This window comes from Dermacentor albipictus, chromosome 9 (genome assembly GCF_038994185.2).
Source record: "Dermacentor albipictus isolate Rhodes 1998 colony chromosome 9, USDA_Dalb.pri_finalv2, whole genome shotgun sequence".
NCBI classification, from domain to species: domain Eukaryota; kingdom Metazoa; phylum Arthropoda; class Arachnida; order Ixodida; family Ixodidae; genus Dermacentor; species Dermacentor albipictus.
Window position 1 is genome coordinate 21,292,497 of NC_091829.1, and position 25,662 is coordinate 21,318,158.

General features: G+C 45.3%; 1 protein-coding gene and 1 long non-coding RNA gene across 8 annotated transcripts in view; one reads left to right on the forward strand and one right to left on the reverse strand.

Annotated features, from left to right (window-relative positions):
* Window positions 1–25,662, forward strand: part of LOC135921817 (uncharacterized) — a 45,322-nt gene continuing 19,660 nt past the window's right edge. The window contains exons 1-2 of the long non-coding RNA XR_010570635.2: window positions 1–111; window positions 1,544–1,651. This is a non-coding gene — a long non-coding RNA (uncharacterized lncRNA). The remainder of the gene's footprint in view (window positions 112–1,543; window positions 1,652–25,662) is intronic.
* The window catches only part of LOC135921816 (microtubule-associated serine/threonine-protein kinase 2-like), a 33,392-nt gene continuing 13,342 nt past the window's right edge, over window positions 5,613–25,662 (reverse strand). For 3 of the 7 annotated variants that reach the window (XM_065456155.2, XM_065456153.2, XM_065456159.2), the window contains 9 exons: window positions 25,247–25,317; window positions 23,440–23,556; window positions 17,416–17,738; window positions 15,802–15,960; window positions 14,726–14,834; window positions 13,314–13,450; window positions 11,949–12,176; window positions 7,898–8,017; window positions 5,822–6,234 (listed from right to left, as the gene is read on the reverse strand). In XM_065456155.2, coding sequence (XP_065312227.1) covers window positions 5,971–6,234; window positions 7,898–8,017; window positions 11,949–12,176; window positions 13,314–13,450; window positions 14,726–14,834; window positions 15,802–15,960; window positions 17,416–17,738; window positions 23,440–23,556; window positions 25,247–25,317 — 1,528 coding nt within the window. In that variant the 3' untranslated portion in view covers window positions 5,822–5,970. Of the gene's footprint in view, window positions 6,235–7,897; window positions 8,018–11,948; window positions 12,177–13,313; window positions 13,451–14,725; window positions 14,835–15,801; window positions 15,961–17,415; window positions 17,739–23,439; window positions 23,557–25,246; window positions 25,318–25,662 lie in introns of all 7 variants that reach the window. The other 4 variants (XM_065456157.2, XM_065456160.1, XM_065456156.1 and 1 more) reach the window with 4 other exon arrangements.

The following is a 25,662-nucleotide window of genomic DNA, read 5'->3' on the forward strand; positions in this document are numbered from 1 at the left end:
GGCCATTCGTTCGTGCTTTCACTTGCTTGGAGTGATACCGAGACTTCGAGTGGAGAACTTCGAATTGTTTTTGCAAGAACGACAGCAACAACACCTCTTTATTGAGATTCGGTAAGTGATTTTGTTATATGATTGAAGGGTTCCTGCTTTGCTGGAAATCATTTGCACGATATGAACGGCACTTAACGCTTCCGATTGTTGCGTTCATGCAGTTGTTGACGGAGTCTGTTTCACATTGCAGCACTTCTAGGTTAGTTAGCAGCATTTCTTTCCTTTTGCCTCTTTGCAATTTGAATATCTTTCTGGCTTTCTGGCTACTACATTCATCACTATGTACTCTAATTAAACATGGTCGCGTAAATTATACTTGCAGACGCGACTACAGGCGAAAAATAAGCGAAACAACAACAACAAAAAATATCGCATGAAAGTCGACTCAACACCGGTTCTTGACCTTCCAAAACGGGAAAGAACTGCTAATGGCCGCAGATTTAGCGTATGGAAGTGTGTGCACTCCTATATTAGACATGAAGGCAATGCAAATAACACCAACGGCAGGCAGCAAACAAGTGCGCGATCACCGAAGATAATGGCCGCCTGCAGCTGAGGTCTGTTTTGCACAGTGATGGTAAAGAGCAGAAGATAATTACGATAATTACGCTGTTTCAAGGGAAGCCACAATTAAGGGAGTAAAACAAGATCATCAGCAGCTCATAAACATATATGTGCAGCATTTAATGAAAACAACATTTAAAGCGGTTCGAAAATCTGACGGGTGCTGCATACTATTTTGAATGCAAAAGATTATCACTTTTACACTAAATGTGTAAATGAAACATGCTAAATGAAACTTACAATTTCTGTGTTCTAGTGTGAATTCTAAAAAAAGCATATCTGCAAGTCATGGGGAACATTAAGTTACTTCTGCATGTCTTGTTTTGGTTGAATGAGTATAATTTCTTTTTTTAAAATTTTATGTAAGATACCTTAACCGTCAGTTGGCGTTTATTTGGTTGCACTGGGTTTCTGTGCTCTGCTATACCATGTGACTGTAAAGACAGCTGTGTCACTTGCACTCTTGTCACAGAGTAGCGTGTAGTCAATATAGTCTGCATATTTTTCCATTTCTGTTGTTGCAAGCATACAAGTCTTTTTTCTTCTTTCGGAACACCTGTCTTCACTTGGAGGTTGCATTTTAAATTCTGTGCAAGGTACGACTTTTCATATGATATTCTACCTTTCTCACTGCAAGAGGAATACCTTGGATGAAGCGGTGCATAGCTGTCACAGAATGTGAGCTTCAAGTAATCTGTGGTTAGTTTGGCTGTAGAAAGCAATGACAACAAATTTGAGACAAGGAACAAGGCTAGAACAAGGTCCTTTTTGTTTGTTGAGTAGTCAGCTATCACATTTAAACTCTTTCCTTTACATAAGCCAGTGCAGCTTAAGGTTGTTGATAGCCAATGTGCTATATTTTGCTTTCCTAATTTAATTAGTCATATGTGTTACCTACATCAACTGATCAATATTTTCTCAATTTCAGAGGTGGCTAGGAATTACCCAATGTGAGCTAATATGCTGTCACACTATGTCAAAACATTGGCAAACTGGCTGACAACGCTGCTGCTTAAGCATCATTTGTGCCTCAAAGGTAAATGTGATGCATTTTGTAATCTATGTAGAATTCTGTGTTTTCAGGAATATGTCAAAGTGAGCTATGCATGCATTTATTGGTCGGGAACCTCTAGCTTTTATTTATTTATAAATATAAGTTTAAACTCTAGCTTGCCAAACAGCAGTGTCTAAATGCTGTCAAGATTGGGAAAGTGAGTTTTATGTCGTGCTGTTTGTCACTAAGGAAAATGGCTTTTCCCTTTTGAAATTTACAATATCCAATGTGAATTTGACATCAAACAATGATGATGAGGTCGTTTGTGATTGATTGTGCTGACAAGAGTGCTTGGTTTTTTTTTTTTAGTATACCAGAAATTTTTTGTTTCATTTTTATACAAAGAATGGATAGCTGTCAACTCAGTACGTAATTATGCTATGAAACCTCAATTACTTGTTTAATAATACAGAATTATTATTAATGAATGCATTACAGTTACAACTCAAAATATGCACAAAGTGCAGTGTGGCTTTAGGTGTGTCTATTCTTGTCACCAATACTCGATGAGGCAGTCTCGATAGGACAACAGGGAAGAGAGTCCTCTTGTATTCAAAATTGACCCTTCCTCTTGCAATCGGAAGGGTCAATATGATGACATTTAGCGACAAGGTCATTATATTCATGTCAACTACTACTATATTGAGCCAGCTATCTCGCGATTGAATTGTTTGTGACACCACATGAGTTCCAACTACGGTTTCGGCGATGTTCATAGTTCATGCTTCACGAATAAAATAGTGCTGCACTTGGAGTATATTTTTAAACTAGCTGCATAAAATGTGATGTAATAATTATTTGTGCTCCTCAAGGAATTGAGGTTCCGTGTCATAATTGTGGGGTTGACAACTACCTAAGAAAGCATGAAAGTGAGGCATGAAGTTTTAGTGTCAGTACTCCACTATGTCAATTTCTCCTAGGTGCCTTAATTGATTTTAAAAGAGAGCAGTAATTTTTACGCACAGTTTGTTTTACACTGTTGATGCCTTGTTTTAACTCATGCAGAATACTAGAAATCATTAAGTCCACCAATCCCTGTGTAAGCAGCTGCATCTTTCCCTGAGGTAGCATGTAGAAGGAAGTTCCATAGCTGTGATCTCATGGGAGTCATGGGAGTCTCAGTTGTCCATAGAAGATTGCAACAAAGCATTTCAAGGTGAAAATTGAGCCTTTCCGGTTAGCAGAATCTCTTTGTGGCAGGCCAGCCACATTTCAGTTGCAATTGCAAATGGTAACTTTTGAAAGCACTACAAATAAATTTTGTGTGTGTGTGTGTGTGTGTTTGTGTGCGTGTGTGTGTGTGTGTGTGTGTGTGTGTGTGTGTGTGTGTGTGTGTGTGTGTGTGCGCGCGCGCGTGCACGCTCATTGTGACAGTGGTATAGTTTTTGGGGCGCTGATTTAGGCGAAATAAGTCTTTTAGAACAATGGTTTCTGGAGAGATATATTCAAGAGAGCATTGTGAATGCCTCTTTGCTGCCGTTAAAGCTTCAGATTATGGCCAAGTCCTGGCCTGTTTTCTCTGCACTTTTCGCTTTATTTTAAAATAAAATCTAGTACATTTAGTGATGCTCTAAAAAAAAAGCTAATTGGTCCCTGTAACCACTTTATAAATATTTTGGATGACCATTTTAAGAAGACAACTTTTAATTTTTGGTGTACTGATAATTAAGATTTCTAAATTCTCTGTAATGAAGTTTCACTTACTAAGAACCCACTGTATTAGTTGTATTCATAGAAACCATACCAAATCACATTTGTATAATATATGGAATAGGCTGCATTTTTTTACTGCTCCCTTAAGCATCTGTGAGCAATTATGAAAGGTTGTCTCTGTGGAGTGACAAAAAACAGCCTTTCTGCATGCCGTTTAATCTTGCTTAATATGCACTCGCCATACACTGCCACTCAGTTCTGCTGCCATTAGTACCATATGCAGCCATTTAAAGTGCAGTTTAACTGAGGTGATAGGGGTATTTATTGGCTGTATTCGGTCTTGGAAATGGTATATGTGGGTTTTGCATATGGATCCATGCATTTTCATGCCAATATAAGTTTGCTGGCACATAAGATGCACATGCGGTGGAACATTGAACCTACTCATGGCCTGTGGAAGAAGGGAAATAGAGAATGGCTGAACAAAATGAGTGGACTCCAATGCATTATGTTCACTCAATACGTGCTTAGGCTGAACTGCTAGGTACAGTTGTTTACACTGTATCTGAAATTCTAAAAAATTAAGTGGCATAATGTAAGGTCGCTTGTTCTCCTGTACATGTGTATTGTTAGATGTCATACTTTGTTTGAAAACCTCCAATAACGTTTCATTACCAACTTTGGTACACATTAAAATTGGTTAGTGCTGACACCATGTGATCGCTAGAAATGCATATACTCGCCCTAGCTTTGGCGAAAGCTGTTGTCTTGCAGTTTACAAGTAGAAGTTTACAGCGAGTGGGAGAAGATTACATAGAGCACAAATACATTTCTTTGTGAACGTTGGGATAGCTATTTCGGTACTGGTGCTAAGTATATTGACGAAAGGTAAATTTGTTGCACTGTATTTGATACATCTTAAGTTATTATCAATTTCATATTTGTGTCATACTACAGTGACATGAAATGAAGGGCTTGACAACAGCTCACCTGGTTGGGAATTAACTTTGCACAAGAAAGACACCGACGACAGTCAAGGTGGAAATTTTACTGCAGTTGTTACCTTACTTGCGCTATTGTAGTGACATGTAAAATAAGAATTCAACATTCCAGGATCGTAAACATGGTACGTAGAGCTAACTATAGCATCTGTGAAGCTGAAACAAGCCTGGACATTGAATGTCTAAACCGCAGCTACAGCAGTGCTTTCCAAGGTGGCTACTAGTTCTAGGTGGAGAGAGCATTAGCTGAACTACCAGCTGGCTTGTGGAAGTCTAGGTCTAGAGTAGGGCTTACAATAGACTGCTACTAGCTGTGGCCTTAGCTAGATCAAGCTGGAAGGTAGACGTATACTAGCTAGCTACGTGACGGAATAGCTACCTAATAGCTACCTAATAGCTACCTCCTTGACGGAACATGTGCAGCTCACAGTGTTTAGAGGGCCCACGAAGACACGGAGTGCCCATTTGGCTTCAAAAAACGATAAAGCGAAGCGCAAGCACCCTCAGACTACGTTCAGTCGCCCCAGCGAAGGCGCCAGTGCTGCTTTCTACTGCTCGGCAAATGCGGTGTGCGCACACGCACTGTAAAGCACGCCAGCGTTCCTGCTACAGCGTGCTGGGTGCGATGCCCTGCTCTGAGCAGAGGGGGTATAGTAAGCATCAAGGCGCACTGTGATGTTTACTACACATGTAGGCACAGCCTGATACCGACGGTCTCATCTTGAGAGTAGAATGATTTCTTCTTTCGAGTGTACAGTAAAAACATCGTTATAACGAAATTGAAGGGGGAGGGAAGCCAGAATTAGTTATATCCGTTATTATTGTACTGCAATATAAATTTCTCGGTATTTCAAAGGGAGTTTCCCTTACATTTCTTTGTAAGTATTATATCGTGTTTCGTTATGAGGTTTGACAGTCTATCCGGGAGTTCCTGAGGTGAATGAATCGTGCCTTACTGACGATTTGGACTTCCTGCTGACACGTAGCCTGATCCGCTGACAATGCCTGGATCCGTAGCCTGGATCCGCTGACGAAGGAGTCCTTTTTTTTTGGGCGTGTTTGCTAGATCTTCCAGAATCGCCTCCGTTGCTCCAGGTTACAATTAGGTTTTTGTTAATACATTTATCAAATGCATGCGCTAAGCACATAGTATTTACCGTACTGACAGGGAATATCTCACTTCAACTGTCTTTTAGCAACATTTGCCAATTCTGCATAGCAGTTACGTAGGAGATGTCACCTTTGTCCGAAACGGTATTCCTCGCCGCGGCTTCCAAAACACACGCACAGCACCGACGCCACCATTTATTATGAGAGCCGTGCATTCCCAACAAATGTCGGTTATCTTATTCTGGCACGAAAATCGTATGCATATAGGAGACAAAACGAAAATAGTTCCCAATCGGCGTTACATATATACAATTCGTCTATCGAGGTTGTCGCTGGGTAACTGCAAGCGACCGGCTTGTTCGCAATACGTCGACAGGAATGCGTTCGTAGAACGCGCGTCGCGCTGGCGCGCCAAGCTCGAGTAGCGCCTGTCGCGTCGCATCGCGCATGCGCAGCGCATGCATGACGCATCGCGCATGCGCATAGGAACTCGGCGCGAGCACGCCGACGAACGACTTCTCGAGCTGCGGCGCGCCGTCAGAGGTTGGTCTCGGACGCGCGCGTCGAGCGGGTGGGCACGCTGCCGTCGGTGAGGGTCTGCTCCTGCAGCTTGCTGATCACGAAGCGGCCGGAGCGCATGGGCGACAGGGGCACCACGGACAGGCTGACCTCGGCCTTGCCCATGCCCAGCAACTGCATGACCTGCTCGATCGTCAGCGTCTCGAGCGCCGTGCTGTCCACCGCGGTGACCACGTCGCCGGGGTACACGGAGCCCTTGCCCGACACGTTCACGTCGGCGCGCTGCGCGAAACATCGCTCGGTCTCGTACATCTGAAGAAACAGAAGCGAGCGGGACAGAAACGGAAAAGACGGGAGCGCTTACTTGATCGCAACAGGTTCATTATGAAGGTATGCGTGCATAACTTGTGCAACCACGACAACCGGCCAACAGCATGAAAAGAAAAAAGGTCACGAAAGCGTGACATCAACGAACCACTCAGGTGATGCGATCCACTCAGGTGAAGCCTCCGCCCACTGCCAGGGCGGAGGCTTCTCCCGGCGATCTCCAATTACTCCCGTGGTGCCCTAGTTCATTTCAACTTGCACTTGCAAATTTTCTCATTTCATCAAGCCACCCAATTTTCTACCATCCTCGACTCCGTTTCACATCGTCATGCTATCATCATCATCATCATCATCAGCCTGGTTACGCCCACTGCAGGGCAAAGGCCTCTCCCATACTTCTCCAACAACCCCGGTCATGTACTAATTGTGGCCATGCCGTCCCTGCAAACTTCTTAATCTCATCCGCCCACCTAACTTTCTGCCGCCCCCTGCTACGCTTCCCTTCCCTTGGGATCCGGTCCGTAACCCTTAATGACCATTGGCTATCTTCCCTCCTCATTACATGCCCCGCCCATGCCCGTTTCTTTTTCTTGATTTCAACTAAGATGTCATTAACTCGCGTTTGTTCCCTCACCCAATCTGCTCTTTTCTTATTCCTTAACGTTACACCTATCATTTTTCTTTCCATAGCTCGTTGCGTCGGAAAGAAGAATGATAGGTGTAACGTTAAGGGATAAGCTATATAAGCTAAGCTATACGCATTCGTAAAGAAAGTCAACTTTTGACCACACCGCGATATTAACGCAAGGTTAACCGGTGCTGATACTTTTGGTTTCATGCGGAATGCCTTATTCTACATAGGTTCTTTCGCACTGACCTGTTACAGAGAAAGGCACACTGGTTGCACAGATGATTTTGTGTACTCTCAATGTTTAAGCACTTCTGGTGATCCTTTTTTTTTTCCGTCCATGCATGTCTCGTTCCCGCTTTCTTTAGCTATGCTGCTTGTACTGTAGTCAAAACAAGGCCTAACAGGATTGTGCTGTAGCACAGTGCAATAATTTACCAAAGGCTCTCGCATCGCTATTCTGATGCCTGGAAGTTTCTAAAGGCACGGTGCGCATACGCAGGTACCGTCTTTCGACTGTGCACGTCCCTTCGATGCGACATTCAATCTATACGCATAGGTTTAAGCTTAAGTTTACGCTAAATTTTACGCCGGCGATGCGTCTAGCCGAAAAAAAAAAAATTCGTTGTTCTGGGCCTACATTCTGGGCGATCACTTTCGGCGATAGTTTGTCGCGAGATTTCGCGAGGCTCAGCCTACGAAAGCTTCTTTCTCGCGTTTGCCCTACTCTTGCGGGCATCTGTACAGCGCCGATTCTCGCGAAATATCGCGAAAGTGAAACCATCTGCCGAAAGAGATCGCCCGAGAGTACTTCACGTTCGTTGGATACTGTAGAATCACGCCACGTTTTCTCGTTTGAGCCAATCGGCGAGTACGTAGCCGCGCTCTGAACCAATCGCAGCAGGCAAGATGGCAGACTTAGCCACACGACAGAGCGTTTACAGAATGGCGACCCATAATCGCGCCACGGGTTTCGACGGGACTACCGACCGTGATCACGAAGCAGCGAGTGAACTGCTTGGTTCTATCGTCGTAGACCATGGCGTCGATGAGGCCTAAGCCGTAGGGCGCCGAGCCGCCACACGAGAAGCCCACGCTGCGTAAGGACACCTGCACGCCGAATGACGCAGTGTCTGAACCTTACAGGTCACGTGTGCACCCGTTAAACTACTCGTAATTTCGGCAGCCTACGAACTAAAATGGAGGCTCAACGGAGATGTTAAGGTTCGTATATGAACTTCCCGGAATACAGCCTGTCGTAGGCAGAGGCCTGGTATGTCGAGAGAAAAAAAAAAAAAAAAAAGGAAGTGGATGTGTCCTATAGCGCTCCTGCTAAAAACGTCACAGTACTATAGGACGCTATAACGTAAAACTGTTCCAAGCTTTTCTATTCCATTTCTGCAATGAGCCCTCCGCGATTGGCCAAAAACTTTTTTTTTTAACCACCCCCACTTCACCTGTCTGTCACACGACGTCACGAAAAAAGTGATAACTCCCCATCGGATATGACGTGTGCACTGATTATGCATGATTTGACCGAACAAAATAAAAAAAAATCTTATTTCTGATTCGACGTCTTTTCGCCATTAGCCCTCGGCTATTGGTCAAAAGTTTTCGGGCTGCAGCCACTTCACCTGCCTGTCACTCGACGTTACAAAACCGCAAAAACTCGCCGCGTCAGTCACGTCTACGCGTTAAAGATGCACCAATATGATGACCAAAACTGAATTTTTTTCAATAGCTGCAGACTGCCCCGTTACGAAAGGAATAAAAGATGGCTGCCGCCGATCGCTCAGGCCTTGCGGCTACCCGCACCTGCGCAACTATTTGCGTATAATATAACTCTTTGCGTGGCAGTATGACGTTTTCGAGCACTTTCGAAAAGTTTACGACCGCGTTTTGCCGACTCATTGATGAGGATCCGTTTTAGCGGCATTCGTAAGCTTCCGTTGCGTGCCGCCGCGATTTTCGACCAGCCGCTGCAAGCTAAGTAAGGGAAAGCGGACCAATCGCAGACGCCAGCACCACCTTTTTTTTAAATTATGGGGTTTTACGTGCCAAAACCACCTGGGGTTCTTTAACGTGCACCTAAATCTAAGTACACGGGTGTTTTCGCATTTCGCCCCCATCGAAATGCGGCCGCCGTGGCCGGGATTCGATCCCGCGACCTCGTGCTCAGCAGCCCAACACCATAGCCACTGAGCAACCATGGCGGGTGCTTGCACCACCCTCTTCATCCGGTTATCGATTTTAAGTGCAGTGGCTCGGCCCCATCGAATCCCTCACCAGTTGAGCGTGCTCCTCACCTCTTGTCAGCCAATTAGGTAAGGCAAGCGCCGCTCAGTGTAGGCAATGTTATTCGTTTTTTTAAGCAAACAAAAGTGACCTGCTATGAACGAAGAGAGCGTGTGATTGGTCTGTTCAGACAACGCTGCGGGTGACCGCCCGATGCTTGCGTCGGTGGTTACGCAAGTTTGACGTCAGGAGATTGGAATAAGAACATTGGAATAGTTTTGCTTTATAGGGCCCCTAGTAGGTCAAACCATTTTGCCCTTCCTCATAGGAGGGAATGGTTTGAATTGGTTGATGGGGGTTTATTGACGTCACGACGCTATGAGAGACGCTGTAGTGGATTGCTCCGGACTAACTTGAACCACGCGTGGTTTTTCCACCTAAAACTAAACACACATGTCGTTATTAAACCGAAGTTTTCTTTGCTTACTTTCCCGGGCTTAGCGGTACTGCTGATTGGTCCGTAAATAATCCCTCAACTGCATTTATAAATATAGATGAAGGTTATGCAAACCTGTTGGCAAGGTGGCTTATACAAGCCTTGTATGCTGACCGAGTGTGCATAGAATATCTATAGTGATTTTTATATTAACTTGCCAATAAAACCTGAACATATATTTTCTGGTCACCGCTATATGTAAGGCACAACGATCTCTTAATGGAGTGCTCTGTAAAATAAGTTACACCCTTAAAAGTGAAAAAAAAAATGATGTAAATATGTCCATAACTTATACCCTTAGGGTGTGAGTTATAGACACATTTACACTCCTTTTCACTTTTAAGGGTGCAAATGATTTCACAGTGTGGGGCATTATGTTCACCGGATTCTTGGATTTAACCACACAATATGCACCCTTACATTTCTTGGCCAATCGTCCAATATCTTAACATTGCATGTCAGCGCACGGATATCTATAAAGCAGACGGATTGGTTAATGGAATGGGGAATGTATCTACGATTTCTTGTAATTTTAAAGCAAGTATTCTTGCCGAGTTCCACGCAGTTTTCCGTACGTATCTGGCCTATAACGCCGAGCACTTAAGGATATGGCGCTATCTAGGATTTATGCACCGCAGTGCTCAAAGTCATGGTGGGGGGAGGAAGCCGGGCCCCCCTCCAGTTTTTTAAGGAGGGGCTCGGCGTCCCCTTTGCAGGTCAACTACAGCACTGCTACACCCATTCGACAAGCGCTGTAGGCGATCTTACTGCGAGTAGTGCCTTGTGGGGGCAGTTCTAACTTTCCAATTTTTGGAATAATGATTTAATCTCGATTAATCGGTTCATGAGGCATGAGAAAAAAAAAAAAAACCAGGACAACAGGTATTGTGCAACTGGGGACGTTCCCGTTCTTGGCCAATCGTCGAGAACGGGTACATCCCACTCTGACACAAGAGGCACACCGTTCCCAAATATTGCTTGATACGTGCCGTACTCACTGTGCATCCGCCTGCAACTGAAGTTTGCGTTTTGGCCTATAGCTTGTGAACGGTCCAGTGCACATAAACGTTAAAATAAAAAAAGCACGGCGATAAAGTTGTGAACATTATGGTGGCAGAACATAAACACTCGGTTGGAGATCGCTTGATGCACGGGATGGAAGTAAACAAAGTTGTGCGCATTGCCGTTAGTTGTAAAAGATTTGATTAACCGCTGTACTAAAGCTTCGTGTCACAAACATTTCAACATGAGCATATAACAAAGTTTTATTTATTTTATTCATTTTTTCTTTTGCATGATAACTTGCGCGACCGGTTATAGAGCCTCCCAACCTCGGGCTCAGCATCACAACGCCATAGCTTTCTACGCCACCCCGATGGGTGGCTTATAGGGAATGAACACATGGTACACATGAATTACACATGATATACACATGGTTTATATCATGTGTAATAATGTAAGCGGCCATGTCTGCAGTTTTCTTTTGCTTTGGAACCCCCTTCTGTATATAACCGTTTCTGTTTTAACTGATACGTAAAATTGAATAGAAGTGTTTGAATTTCCATAAAATAAGGCAGTTGAAGTTCGTGCACCGTGTTTGCCCACGCCTTCGATCATATTGTCCTAGCCTGCTTGCGCTCAAGTGGTTTCCAAGCAAAACGCGGGACCAGAATGATGGCTTCTTCCATTGTGTCTACTTTCACTGAAGAAAGGAGGACAAGGATTTCGAAGTGTTATTTGCCACCCTAAATGGACTTGCCGTTTCTTCTCAGTGTGTTACACACTTTTTTTTTTTTTAGAAATTTAGGCGAATTCATGTACTGCCCGTCACACTCGTGCTGAAGTGCTATTTCGGACATTGTAAAACTATGTGGCGTATTGTTGAGTTCGCTACATTAATTGTCACTTCATACTGATCCAGGAGGCTGCTATACGGCGTCTCTGATTGACTCAAGACGCCGCCACTACAGAATTCCACAATATAGCGGAAATTGACGATGTCCAGGGACGGCGATCATAAGTGGTTCGGCGAGTTCTCTCGCAATCGCGCGATTGGTCAGGATTGTGTTTTTCGCCGACGAAAGCGCGATTCTGGCCAGTCACGCAAGGGAAAGTGAACGCGGTTTCGCTTTACCGAATCGTTATAAGATGGCAGCCCAGTACAATGCCCCCCTTTGCTGAAGCGCCCTACATACTGCAGCTTCCGTAGGCACGCGGGCCAGAGTTCTCGCTGCATGGTACACTTTGTAGGAAACTCTGTATAGAGGGCGGCACTTTCGAAATGCACTCTCCCACGGACAGGTGGCGTACCTGTTCCTTGGGCACGGAGCGCATGATGCTGAACATGTCTCTCCGCGTGGTGAGAAGCCGGTAGGAGCTGCATGACATCACCGAGAGCACCATGGTGTCGCCCGTGCGCGCGATGAGCTTTCGCGTCTTGGACAGGGACTCGTTCATCACGGACTTTCCGTTCACGTACAGCACCACGTCCAGCGGAAGAACGGTGGACTTGTCCGCCGGACTGTCCGCGGTCACCGTCTGGCGGCCACGGTAGAAAGAAAGCTTTGCACGGAAGCTTAGGTGTACCTCCGGAGACTCGAAGACACCACAGGGACCTAATCGATTTTTCAGGTTGGTTATTATGGCGAACTAGTACGTTGCGAACCTGAAGACCCCACTTAACAGGAAGCTTTAGCTCGGGGATCTCCTATCTCTGTGGCCGTTGCACCAAGTTTGATTACGTTTGCAGCAAGAAAAGGCAAAATCTAGCTACTGTAGGAAACATATTTATTTAGGTCGTCAGCTTTTTAAAGTGGAAATAGTGGAAAATTGCGAAAATCTAACTAATCAATGGCAAATATCACAATGCTGTAAACTGCACGTTACCGTACATCTAAAGCAGACAAAATTGATATAGTATAAGCATAGCTCTGAAATATATGCGAGTAGTACTTTGTAACATTGTAACGAATTCGCGTGGAGTGGAAATAATTATATCAAATTTGTCCGCTTTAGATTTTCTAACAAACGCAACTTACAGCTGTTTTTGGTGCAGAATTACGAATTTGTAAACTTCGTGTTGATATTTTTTTTATAAACTTACCGATTTCGGAAATATTTCTAAAAAAGATCTGGACCCTAAAAGAAAATTTTGCTCGCTACACTTACTATAATTTAACGTTATATCTCCAAAGCAACAAATTTAATTAAAATTGGCCCAGTGGGTATCTCGGAAAAGCATTTCTGCGTTTTGCGTATATTCCATGCTCGTGGACGAAGTAACCGCCTCTTTGCGTTTGTTATTGTAAACACCGCTGTTCTTTGTCTAAACAAGATGAAGATCTTCTGTCATTTGTAAACACTCGAAATGTATTTCGTGGTTCAACTTCGTCATACTTGACACAACGAAAACTGATGGCCATAGATTAGACTACTTCCACGTAGTTACGCATGCATCTGACTTGATATGCAGGGTAAATATTTTACGTAACTTCTTCCTAACTTAATTTGGGGAACGAATGAAAACGATGTGCAGTAAAAGTACGAGGGATCTCAGAAGGATATACTAAAGTCAGCTAGAGCTCAATTTTGTTTTGTTTCATCTCAGTGCACTTAAGACGACGGTACTGGACACGCGCGGTCCTATATCCAGAAAAAAAAAAGAAAATCGCGTACGTCCACGTATATGTAGAAGGAATCGTCTTCGCCCTTGCTCCGTCGCAACGAGAAGCCGTAGCCCCAGAATTTGTAGAATTTCTTTTTCCTGAACAGAAGCAGGTCGACTTTCTCGAGGGCGTCTCGGTTGTCAGAGGCTGCGAGTGTAATGAATTGTGAGAGAGTTGTAGCACACAGCGTAAGTGGCTCCCCGACACACGCAAGGAAGCAGCAGGGCCAGACTGCGCATGCGCAGAACGTTAAGGCCGCTTTGGGCGTTGCGCTGTACTGTACTAATTGCCGAAATATTGCATGTTTTATTTTTGTGCTATATGCATTGTTGTCATACCACGTATTGTACTAATTGTTGAAGTGCTGCTTTGACCCACGCTGTAACGGCCGACAGGCCAACAGTACGAGCAAATAAATAAAACAAACAGTGGCTTAGCTCGGCTATGCCAGTATATACGTAGCGAAAGCTAAGGCATAGTATGGTTAGCCTTGGTTATTCTTGATTGCAAGTCCAGGTTAGTCTGGTTGTCTAGCTATGTTGCGGCGTTTAGCCAGTCGTTCGGCGCGCTGTTCGTCTGTTTCCTGGGCGATTCGTTTCCTCTTCATCTCGTTCCAGTGTCAATTCCAGGCCTCCTCCTGCTTATCAGAATTGTCGCCGTCCATACCGCCTCCTCAACTGTGGTTGCGGCGCACGCGAGCTCTCCATTTCAATCCTCCGACATGTTATCAGGCATGCGACGCAGCTGGCGAAGCGAGCGCAACGACGAGGAACGCAGTGTGACGTCATACCAAACGGCGGCGGTTACAAATGGGCTTCGACGTACACCTGAGCTCGACAGGCTTCCTGCCAGTGTGCTACAAAACCTCAGACCTTACAAACACATCATGCATACGATCCGAGTGACTTTTCTCGTCAGCAACATGAATTGAGTCTTCCTCGTTTAGCGTTTAGCCTCACGTCGCCACCGTCAAGCTCCCTCACCTCGAAAAGTCCGCCCTCCGTCACCCATTTTTCCGAAGCCGGTCCTCACCTCACGACGTCAGGATGAGGGCAGATAAGGGTGAGGACTCCCTCGACAGGGCTTGCCCTCGTGAGAGTTCCCCCTGCTCAAGGCAGAGGGAAGTTCAAAAATGGAACTTCGCGGCAGTATTTGGAACATTATAATGTGCTATAAATACATACCTGTCCAAAATTTGAGGATATCTTTGCATATTTGCATATTTTTGCATGAACTTTTCCTTATCATGCAACAAAGTTCGCCTTTTTTATTGATTGCTTGAAAAGGATGTTGCACCAACAAAGAGAGACAGTGCACGTTAATGATCCGTACGACGGCTTGAAGTCTGGGCAGGTGGAACTGGCCTGTACCGCTTCGCAAATTGGCAAAAATAATGAAAAAGAAAAGGTAGTGTTAACTTACGCTCGGGTATGCTCTGTTTGCGTTTCGGCCGGTCGTAGCGCAGCTCGGAACTCTCGTTACCGCTAGTGTCCATCATGTCCGCGTTGACTTTGCCGTGCTTTTCTTTCAGCTGCGATGGACAGAAAAATAAGCATTCAGATGGCGTCCCGAAGGCCTGTCGTCAGAACCTGGTTCGCATGAAAAAAAAATAACAGTATCACCGCCGCTATCATGGACTCCAAGATCGCGCGCACGTGTAACTGCGTAACACCAACGAATATTAACCCTTTTCGAGGAGCAGTTTGCTCTACAGAAACGAGATGGCGCTTTCGGCGGCGCGCCGCGCGTTGCCTCAGAGAAGGCGTACCGGTGCGAAGTCATTACCGCTTCAGCTTTGGTACTTTGCTAGCAGCTGCCGGAAGAGTAACTGGGTTTTCGCTAACGCACTGCGCTCCATTCGTGCTTTAAAATATGGAGCCGTAAAGTGAATTCGTGTGCAGTAGTTGGCGGCAAAAATTGTCATTGGCATAGTCATAGTAAGGCATGGAATGAATCTGTGTGTCCAATCATCGAGACACTTCTCTTGGGCTTCGCGTGATCGCTTCTCGGCCTTTTGGCTAAGATCAGAGTGTATTATCCGGGGCTTCGCGTGATCCGGCTCTCCGCGCGCTGCGTGGGATCACGCCATTCCCCGTCTGGACAAAATGCTGCCAGACAAATTGCGAGTGCGCCATGTGCATTTTCACGCCGATGACATCTTGAAGGACACCCTGAAGACGTGCACCCGCGTTGTCAACGGGCGAAAAGTCGAAATCTGTAGGGGTAAGTGGAAGTCTTGTGGAAGGGAGTGTGCCCAAAGTTTTCCCCAACCTACCGTCGGATCTCCCAAAGCCATGAACGAAAAAAAAAGTAGGTTTTGTATTTGTATGTGTGAAAAGTGAACAGCGATTTCCAGAACAACGATTTCCAGCGATTTCCAGTACGATTTCCAGAACAGCGATTTCCAGTACTAAATCGACGTCATACAGCGGGCGAAACCGGAAGCCGTCCAGGGCGCATGCGTTTCTGAACAGCGAAAGGGTCTTATATAAACGCACCGCGAGCATCAACTTCCGGAAGCTCTTGGACGCGTAGCACAGCAGCGGCTTCTGCATCTCTGGCAAGATGTCTGTCATGTCGTCGATCTGCTGGTGGCGCCGCTCGTCGTCTTCGTCGGCGCTGTCGCTGGCCTTCTTCTTGTCCTCTTCCTGCACTTGCTGCGAGAGGGCGCTGCGTCTCAAGAAGCTGCCTCAAGAAGTAAGAGGCGATCGGAGGATTGGCGGACGTAGGAAAACGACAAAAAAAAAAAACGCAGGCGTACAGAAGCACAGTTCGCAATAGGTGATCAGAAAATTTGCTGGTGGGAGTTCATAGCGCTTTCTTCTTTTTTATTGTTTAACCTAGGTAGGACATTAGGCAGTATAGTAGCAGGAGCTTGGTGGTGCAACCCACCGACCCGTTCCAAAGGGGACGCTCCTACCTTAATTCCATCCATCCATCCTGACGCACATTTCCCGGCAGTCGCCCATGGTGAGAAACTGATATAATTCTTACGCTTTAATTCTTATTCACGTCTTATAATAGAAGAAAATCGATAGGAGCGAGATGTGTTTGCAGGCCGGAGTAGAGAAATTTGCGGGCCACCTGTTGTGGACTTTCAGCGGTCCCTACAGACGAGGTATGATGAGAAATTAACGAACTGACGATGTGTCCTAAATACAAGCAACAAATATCCTATCGGATACAATTAATCCGCCAGTATCTCATATTTGTGCTTTTCTAGCTGCGCCAATTCTTTTATTTAAGTTTGCCTGTGGCAGATTGCGCAGTTCTAACCCTCGATCTAAATTACTCGATGAGGCGACCATTACTTCTACGAGAAATCGAAATGCTTAATTGAATAATTATCGCAATCACACTAATTACGCTTTAAATTAATTTATTTACGACTCATATTTCGATCCACAAATTCTAGCTACCGAGTTCGCAAGGCGTATCCACTTCAAACGAGTTCTCCGGACTGCACGAGCTTCAAGATATCAATTTTCGAAGTGTCCGACAAAATTCATTGGCGCATTCGGAACCTTTTCTGAGTTTGAGGATACCGTCGTCGTCGTCGTCTTTTCTCGCCCGGTAAGTCTATGTATAGCCGCACATCATTGTGTCTCCGTCAGTGTCTCCATGAGGCCCCACTTCTCTGCGAACGCCCTCGTGACCACCGTTTATAAAGCTTAAACTTGTCTAAGCTTATCTATAAAGCTTATCTATAAACGGTGCCCGTGACGGTATAAACGCACGCGCCGCGTAGGAGACGGAAGGGCCATCGCTCCCTTCCACGACACGTGATGATCACCGTGGTTTGACGTCACTATCGGTAGACACTGCTGTCCGCGAAAAGTCTGTGCGGCGCAATTTCAATATCTACGGTCTGGCCGCACGACACTTACCCGATTGCGGGCTTGTACGCGCCGAAAAATCAGATACTTCGCACTAACCGTTTGGCCTGCGGTGACTACGGCTTATGCGGTACAGTTCAATAGCGACAGCGTAGGAGATTCGTCGCGACGATACGTTTAAACCGGGATTACTTATTAAGCGGGAACGTATCAACGAGGTTTTACTGTTCACGGTTTGAATGCCACTCGCCATTAACGCAACCTCCTCGTGTATACCTTGATGGCGGGTATGTCGATGAGATCTTTCTTGGTGTACAGCTGCTTCCAGTTGAAGCCGTCGAAGAAGGAGTGCGTCTTGAGGTCGGAGTAGATGCGCGACCCGAGCCGCTCGGCGGGGTTCTTGCGCAGCAGGCGGTACGTCATGTCCTTGGCCGGCGTGGTGGCCGAGTGGCCGTGCGCGTCCGTGGCGCGGGGCCACTTGAGCGGCGCCGTGATGATGCGCTCGCGCAGCATCTGCTTCGTCTTGCCCCGGAACGGCACCTTGCCCGTCATCAGCTTGTACATGACGATGCCCGACGACCACCAGTCGACCGAGCGGCCTGCAGCGCGCGCATCCGCAGGTTGGCCGGCGCGATATGGATCGCGCGTGAACGCCTTGAAGTAATTAAGTGAGTGAATAATTACTTAATTACTCGGTCACTTAATTAACTTACGTAAGTACCTAATTAATTACTCGTGTCATGACTTAACTAATCTATAAGTAACTAAGTAAATAATTAGGTAAGGAATTAAGTAAGTAATTAATCAAGTGATTCAGTAAGTAATTAAGTAGCTAACTAAGTAATTACTTAATTAGGTAAGGAATTAATTAGATAGGCAGTTAACTAAGTAATTGATTAAGTAATTGCTTAACTGAGTTATTTATTAAGTGATTAGTTAATGTATTAGTCATGTCAGCTCTTAATTATTTAGCGAGTAATTAGGTTATTAATTATTTGGGTAGGTAATTAGGCTACTAGGTAATTAAGTAACCCGGTAATTAATTATGTAGGTAGTTAGCTACCTGTATGATTAGACAAACAATTAATTCAGTGATTAACAAGGCAATTAATACAGTAATTAAGTAACATGGTTATTAAGTGCTTAGGTGATTAGCTAATTAAGTAAATAGTTGGATATATCATTAGGCAATTAAGTGATTGATTAATTAAGTACATATGTAGTTAATTAAGTGAGTGACTAATACATAAGTAGGTAGGTAATTAAGTAAGTGATTAACTAGGTCAGTAAGTAATTAAGTAAGTAATTAAGTAATAATTAAGTAATTGCATAAATAAGTGATTAAGTATTAAGTAAGTAGGTAAGTAATTAGTTAAGTAAGTAAGTAAGTAATTAATTATGTATGTCAGGAATCAAGTAATTCATTATGGAAGTAAGTAATTAAGTAATTAAACGTGTAAGTAAGTAAGTAAGCAAGCAAGTAATTCAGTAAGGTAGTTAAGCAAGTAAGTAGTTAAGTAATTAATTAAGTATTGGCGTAATTAATGAGCTATGCAAATAATTAAGTAATTCAGTAATTAATTAAGCAGGTAAGTATGTGATTAAGTGAGTAAGTAATGAAGTAATTAATTAGCTAAGCAAGTAAGTAATTAAATAATTAATTAATTAGGCAGGTAAGTAAGCAATGAATTAAGCAAGTAAGCAAGCAAGTAGGTAATCAGTCAGGTAAGGAGTAATTGATTAAGTATTAGTTAATTAGACATGCAAGTAGATAATTCATTAACGTAATTAATTACGATAGTTATGCATAATTATAGCTATATTAATTACCTAAATAATGAAGTAATTAATTACACTACTTAATTAAATTACTTGATTAACTAGTCAATTAATAAATGTCATTATAATTATATGTTATTATTTATATTGTATATTATTATGTATATTATGTAATTAATAAATAATTACTTAATTAATGTAAGTAAAGTAAGTGAGTGAGTGAGAGTGAGTAAAGTAAGTAATATAAATAAGTAATTGTAAGTAAGTAAAGTAAGTAAGCGGTCCTGATCCCTTTTGATTCAGGGCAGGCGTTTGTCAACGCTGCAGGACCAGTTGCACCGGCCAGAGGGCGCTGCGACGCTTTCATTTACAGTGAAAGCTCGTTAATTCGAACTTCAATAATTCGATTTTATGGATAATTCGAACTGTACGATTTGGTCCGGCCACGCTCCACAGAAGTCTATGTATAAGAAAGTCCGTTAATTCGAATGCGAGAAGGTTCCCTCACGGACAATTCGAACTACGCTCGCCTGGCACACGGCCCGAGAAACGTGCCTACTGCCTACACACAAGGCTGTATTGCCTCCGAAACGGAGAGAACGGCGAGAGAAGGAAAAATCGGAAAAAAAATCTAACCGACGTGGGGTCAGCCAGAAGGCAGCGGCGGCTGCCGCCACTCCGTTCTACGTAACCTCCGAAACATCTTGCCCGTTGCGAATCTCGGAGGCTTTGCAAATCTTGTACAGCTGCTACTGTTGTGCGGAGATGGCACGGCAAGCGCCAAAACACAGCGAATCAAGTACGTCGCAGCTGCGCTTGCAATCAAGAACCAACGAATCAGGGCCTTCGCCACCTTCACATGTTCAGCGTCTTTGTCTCGGCAGTCTTCATCGGTTGTGCACTTCTGTTTTCAGCTTAGGATGTATCGGCCGTCGCGATTCATTGTGATGGTGTTAAGCCTCGGCTAACGTTGGTTTCGGTGGACATCGGTGGTGTGGCACAGTCGGACCCAGAGCTTCGACTTGAAGATGGCGTGTGCCCGCGGCACACGCCATCACTTTCCGACACGCCAAATTTCTGACATGCCCTACTGCTTCCAAATCGCAGTGTACTGTTGCTCTCCTTGACTTTCGTTAGTTCGAACTTTCGTTAATTTGAACTGAAGCGGCTTCCCCTTGCGGTTCGAATTAACGAGCTTTTACTGTATAGCCTTCCCGAAGCGCTCGGATTCAACGCGGATGGAGCGTTAACTGCATGGTCGGCGGTCGCGAGATAAGCGGAAAACATGTCCGATATTGGTGGGTGCAAGAAATGCAGGGTTAGAGATCGATTGAACCAGGGTCGTTACAGGCACACGTGACTCTACGATATATAGAGGTTTTAGTGAAGAAAAGGAGAGAACGTGAAATCCTAGACTGCAATAGACGTAAAACGTTATTAGCTCAAGCAAGTCTTTAGGTGATCATATTTGTCGCTGCCTCGTTCCAAAGGGAATGCCGATAGGAATCGTCATTGATTGGAAATGGTATTCGTTGCGCGGAGGAATGTTCTCGAATACGGTGGTGAGTATTACGGATCGAACATGCCTATGGTCACGCAGAACATGCGCACTTCGACGTTTTCAGACGCCGCGGACACTATATAGACCGTTTTTTCGTAGGCGCCGCCATATTGTGAACGCAGTGGCGCCGCCTATGAGCAGCGCCGTACTGGCTTGGGTGAAAGCGGTCTTTTGCATGGCAGGTATACGCTCGGCGGTAGGTGCTGGCATTTGTTTTCGCGGTCGTTCGGCCTGTTTAGTATTACGTGCGTCGTCTACGTGGTAAACGTTTCTTTGAGACGTGCTGAAGTGGTTTAAGGCGTCATGGCCGGAATTTCTGTTGGCGTTGAGGTGGACGGAACACGCAGCGCGATGTGTGTGTGCATATTTGAGCCTACAATCAGCCTCGGAGATTAATTGTGTATTTCTGAATGTTCAAATCACTAATGTGACCTTATTGCAGTATTATCTTCTATTTCTAAGCTGCGGTTTAGGAGCCATGAAACATACGCGACGATCGTAACAGCGTGGGTACCGTTCTACAACCGTGGGTACCGTGGGTAAAAGCGTTCAAAAAGTTCGCTGCAGGTTGCATTGCGTGACTACTTGGTTCGATGGATGAGGTTTCCGCCCGTCCATAAAATATTTTTGGCAAGTAATGGCAGCATACCTTACAGTCTGAATTAAGCTTGTTCAGCAAAGGGACTGTTTACGAACTGCGCGAGCGTCCTAAGCAGTGGTAGGTGCTGGATTACAGATATCTTTGATCTATAAACCGCATGGTCCAAGCATAGGGCTTCAGAGGTTATATAATTATAAATGTTGTGCGGCGTGACTATGCGAGGTCGTATTGCGGCGTTAGCCCGTTTTCTCTTGCTTTTTCGAAAAAGAGGCTGATAACCGAATTCTTTTTTCGGTTGTGTTCGTTCCGTTCTCTACGACGCACTCACACGTATTACGGAAATTTTGTCCTAAAAATAGGCATCGCATTCTTTTTATGCGATCCCTCTCATATATTATGGCTGTATACAAGCCAAAAAGGCAATGCCGAAGCGCACAGCTCACATATGTATCGTGCTGGTTCACGAACCGCAGTGGTCTCTGTGTTGAGCAACGCCATCGGCCTCATGCAGGAAGGCTAGCGTAGACATATGGTAATTTGAAGCCTACTAGACTTGAAATGCGCGAGAACGATTCTGGTGCATCACAAATATTTGACAGCGCCTGCCGCTTAGATGTTTCGTGGTTGCCTTAGGTTGGCCGTGCACGAGCGTGCGCTCTTATGCTTTATGTTTTACTCCCTACGCCAAGCGATCAGATAGTGAGCAGATTTACCATTTCATGCTGCTAATACAGAGACACCGGTTTTCTTTGTTGAATTAAAACCGATATAAGCAAAATAATTCACTACACATAAACACACCGCGAATGATAATGTGCGTACGCCGCGGCTGATAAGGCGCGTCACATTTTTGCTCCCCCAAGAGATATGTCCGCCTACTGTAGTTACCGATGCACCGAAAGGCTTCCCCGACGACCTTATATGAACGGACATGGCGTAAATTTCACAATGTACCATCTAAAACATCTCGAAATCGTTCCGCAGCGCGCGACAACAATACTTCCAAGCAGCGCCGCGCCGGATCGCCCAAGCCAGAGAGGGGGAAAGGCTCTCCGCGCGCTCCGTCCTCCTCGCCCGATGAAAAGGTCTATATATCGCCTCGTGATATGCTTTCGCGGAGGTGCACATATATTCTGCGCACGCGCCGCGGTCCTCCCGTTTCGCTATACCACGGCTTGCTTGCGTGTATGGACAGTTTGCAGTGACGTCATCGTGGACGCCGTCTCGCCGTACTAGCATGTCGAGAAGTTGCATAAAACGAGAAACGTGACGACATGCATAACAGCACGACAGGCGTGTCTATAACACCGAGCTACAACCCGAAAGCACCGATAATCCGGTGGAAAACGGTCACCGTGAAAAAACAAAAAAGCAAAATGTGCGTAACAACGTGGTGCACTGACGTTAGCGTGGCTGCCTTGTTCGGGTACTAGCACTGCGAGAAGCTGCGTCAGTGACGTTAAACGTGGAAACTATAGGTAAGATTTGTTTTTTTTTTTGCAACAATTCGAGTGCTATATAACTTCACAATAAAACCAATGAATATGTCGACATGTCTATGTTTTAGAGATACCTAAGAGTCGACTACATACAGGTATTACATACTGATTTATCGTTTTATGACGACGAACGAACGTGCGCTCACGCGAAGACCTCACGCGAAGAACGAGGCCGGCAAATATAGGCTGTCAGCGTGATCGATTTGGCGGAAGACAAAACACGTACGCATGGTTGAACTCGCATGGCAGAATGTCCCGCTGTTTCCTGTCGTACACACTTGCACCACCGCTTTCTGAAGGCGAGCACATGATGATCACGCCTAGCTCACTATAGACGTACACCACCAGTGCGTAGGAAAGATTACCGATCCGGCGACGTGCCGTTCTGATCACGTATACGATTCTGTTGTCACCGAAACGAAGAAGTCGCGAGCTTTCTTCAAACACGACTGATTACAAAAAGTTGTTCTAGTTGTCCCGCTTGAATGGTGGCGGACATAGTGAATTATTCGAGGCGACGTTGGGGGGCGGGGGGGGGGGAGGTCGATTGGTCACTTTGACTACCCTCCAGGCCAAGCAAAGGCGCATGCAGAAACTACGTGAGACCGCTGACGTTGAGAGTTTTCGTAACCTCTCCCCCCTACCTCCCTGCATTCAGAAGAAACACAACGAACAGACAACGAACTTCACTCCCTCACCTAACGTGTTTTGCCCTAACCACGTTTTACCATCTCACTCTTTCCAACGCTTAGAGAGCTACCAACACTGTAAAACAAATCATTCGCATCCTTAGAAGTGAATGGCGGTGTATTTACAGTGAACCGTCCACCGAGTGAAGGACTTCATGGTCGCGATCGTACCGTACGGTCGCCTCTTGAGTATCTCCGGCGCCATGTAAGGTATGGTCCCGGCCGACTCGCTGTCGTTGAATTCGAACGCCGTCCTCTTGAAGTAGTGCCTCAGGACGCGCTTGGAAACTGCAGTTCAGCGGGAGAAGCGCGCGGAGCGCGTTTTTACGCGCTGGCATGTACGCTGTCAAGTGTTCTCACAATTCTCCCGAGCCGCTTTTGGCCGCAGTGTTCCGCTGCCGAACACGTGGTCGCAGATTCGATGCCCGGCAAAAACTGCACAGGCTTATGCCAATCCTAGGAGCTGGTACTTCAGACACCGAATGTGCATAAAGCTATAGTTCTCATCCTTAGGGAACCACTATAGCGATGGTGGGACGCGTACATTTCACTTATGGGGAGCACATAAAGATTGATAAAAGTGCCGACGAAATTTCAGAATATCAGTTTCGGAACAAGAGGCGTACATTGATCCCGGCTGTCATCGAACCTGCAGGCCGCGTACCAAAACTTACGTCATGCAACATCCATAGAGGCTAGGCTCAAGTGTATCACTAAAGGTTGTCAAATTGTTTTCAACATTAGCCACAAGGCGTAAGGCACTAGGAGCTGCAATAGATAATTGGAGCTTAAGCGTATTCACTTTAACCTAACAACGACACTGCCGTAAGGCTGAGCTACATATGTAATGATGTGTCCGTTATCGCAGGCAGTACCGTCGTAAGTAAAGGTGATCCGAAAGAGGAGCAACCCCTGCCGCGTCTGCGTGCACTGCTAAAATACCATTCCCGAAACCTCGCAGCGTTTGTTTTGTGCGAGGACCCTCTCCGACAGTAAAACTTGACAAAACACAATTATTCACAAATTTAGTGCTTACAGAAAACTGATAGTCAGCAGCGACACAATTTGACAAGCAATATTTTTTTGTCAGTTTCGCTCAAAGAAGCAGTGTCATGCGCTTTGCTGCGTTACTTAATGAAAACATAAATATGTCTGCGCCGTAACGTCTCGAAGCGGCGAAACCCGTTTTCATGAGGAATCCTTCAGAGCAAAAGAAAGTCGTTTACTTCAAAGAACTTTCATTCGACCGTGTGTCGGGAGTATAGAACTGTAGCAACTAGTTAGTTATTACGGTAAAATTAAAGACCACGTGTCTACAACTAAGACGAACACGAAGTGCGTTTATGAACAGTAACGATGGCGTCGGCGATAACTTCCATTTATTTTATTCAGGGAATGCTGGGTAGCTGTCGCAAAAGCCTTCGTCATTGTGACTTGCGAGCATGTCATTCACCAAAGACCAATACTCCAAGAACAAATTTAGTGTGGCGACAGTCCTTTTGGATCTTATGATTAGCTACGCCTGTCACCTCCATAAAAAAAACGAAGTGCATCACCGTCCACTTATTTTTTAAAGATCAGTACACAGAACAAATGACTTTCCGATGGATGTTCAGTTAATGTTCCGAGTCAACCGAAAACCGCTCTATGGGCCTGCAACTTTTCTTATCGCGCCATCTAAATCTCCGTCGCCCTCGACTGTGCTTCCCTTCCCTTGGCACTCATTTCTCAACTCTAACAGGCCACTGTTTATCTCTCCCACGCATGACACAATGTTCTCAACTTCGCTGCCTAATGCAGGCTAGAGCGTCATCTAACCCCTTCTGGTCGGCAATCTACACGGCGATCTTCCTATCGTTTGCCGTTTAAGTCTATCGCTTTCCTTCACATCTCTCGCTGCGCGAATAATGAAGATAAATGAATCAAAATCCGATTAGCATTCGAAGGTGCGTTTAATGCGTCGAACGTGGTCACTCACAATGGCCGTGGCAGACCTTGGTCGTGTCGAAGTCGATTACCTTCACCCTGCCGCCGGGCATTATGAGCATGCTGCCGGACGGTGCGCCGTGGAGGCACCAGAGGAAACGGGAAAGGAAGAACGAGTAAAATGCGTCGGTATCCACAAAGAAAACAGCTAAGAGAGCTTAAGATGCACAAGCAATTAACATGCACTGAACAGAAATACAGGGCTTGTATTTTCCTTCGACACACACACATCAACCCTTGCCTTCTCTGTAAACAGCTTCAATAATACCGTATTGGCGAGTTTATACGTTGGCCACCCTGCAGTGCTGTTGGCCACCCGATTTCTTCCCCCCTCCGCGACTGTGCTTATGGCAACGTGTTCGCAGTTAACAGCTAATACCTACTTTATTGTTACCTGCGTGTTTCCTT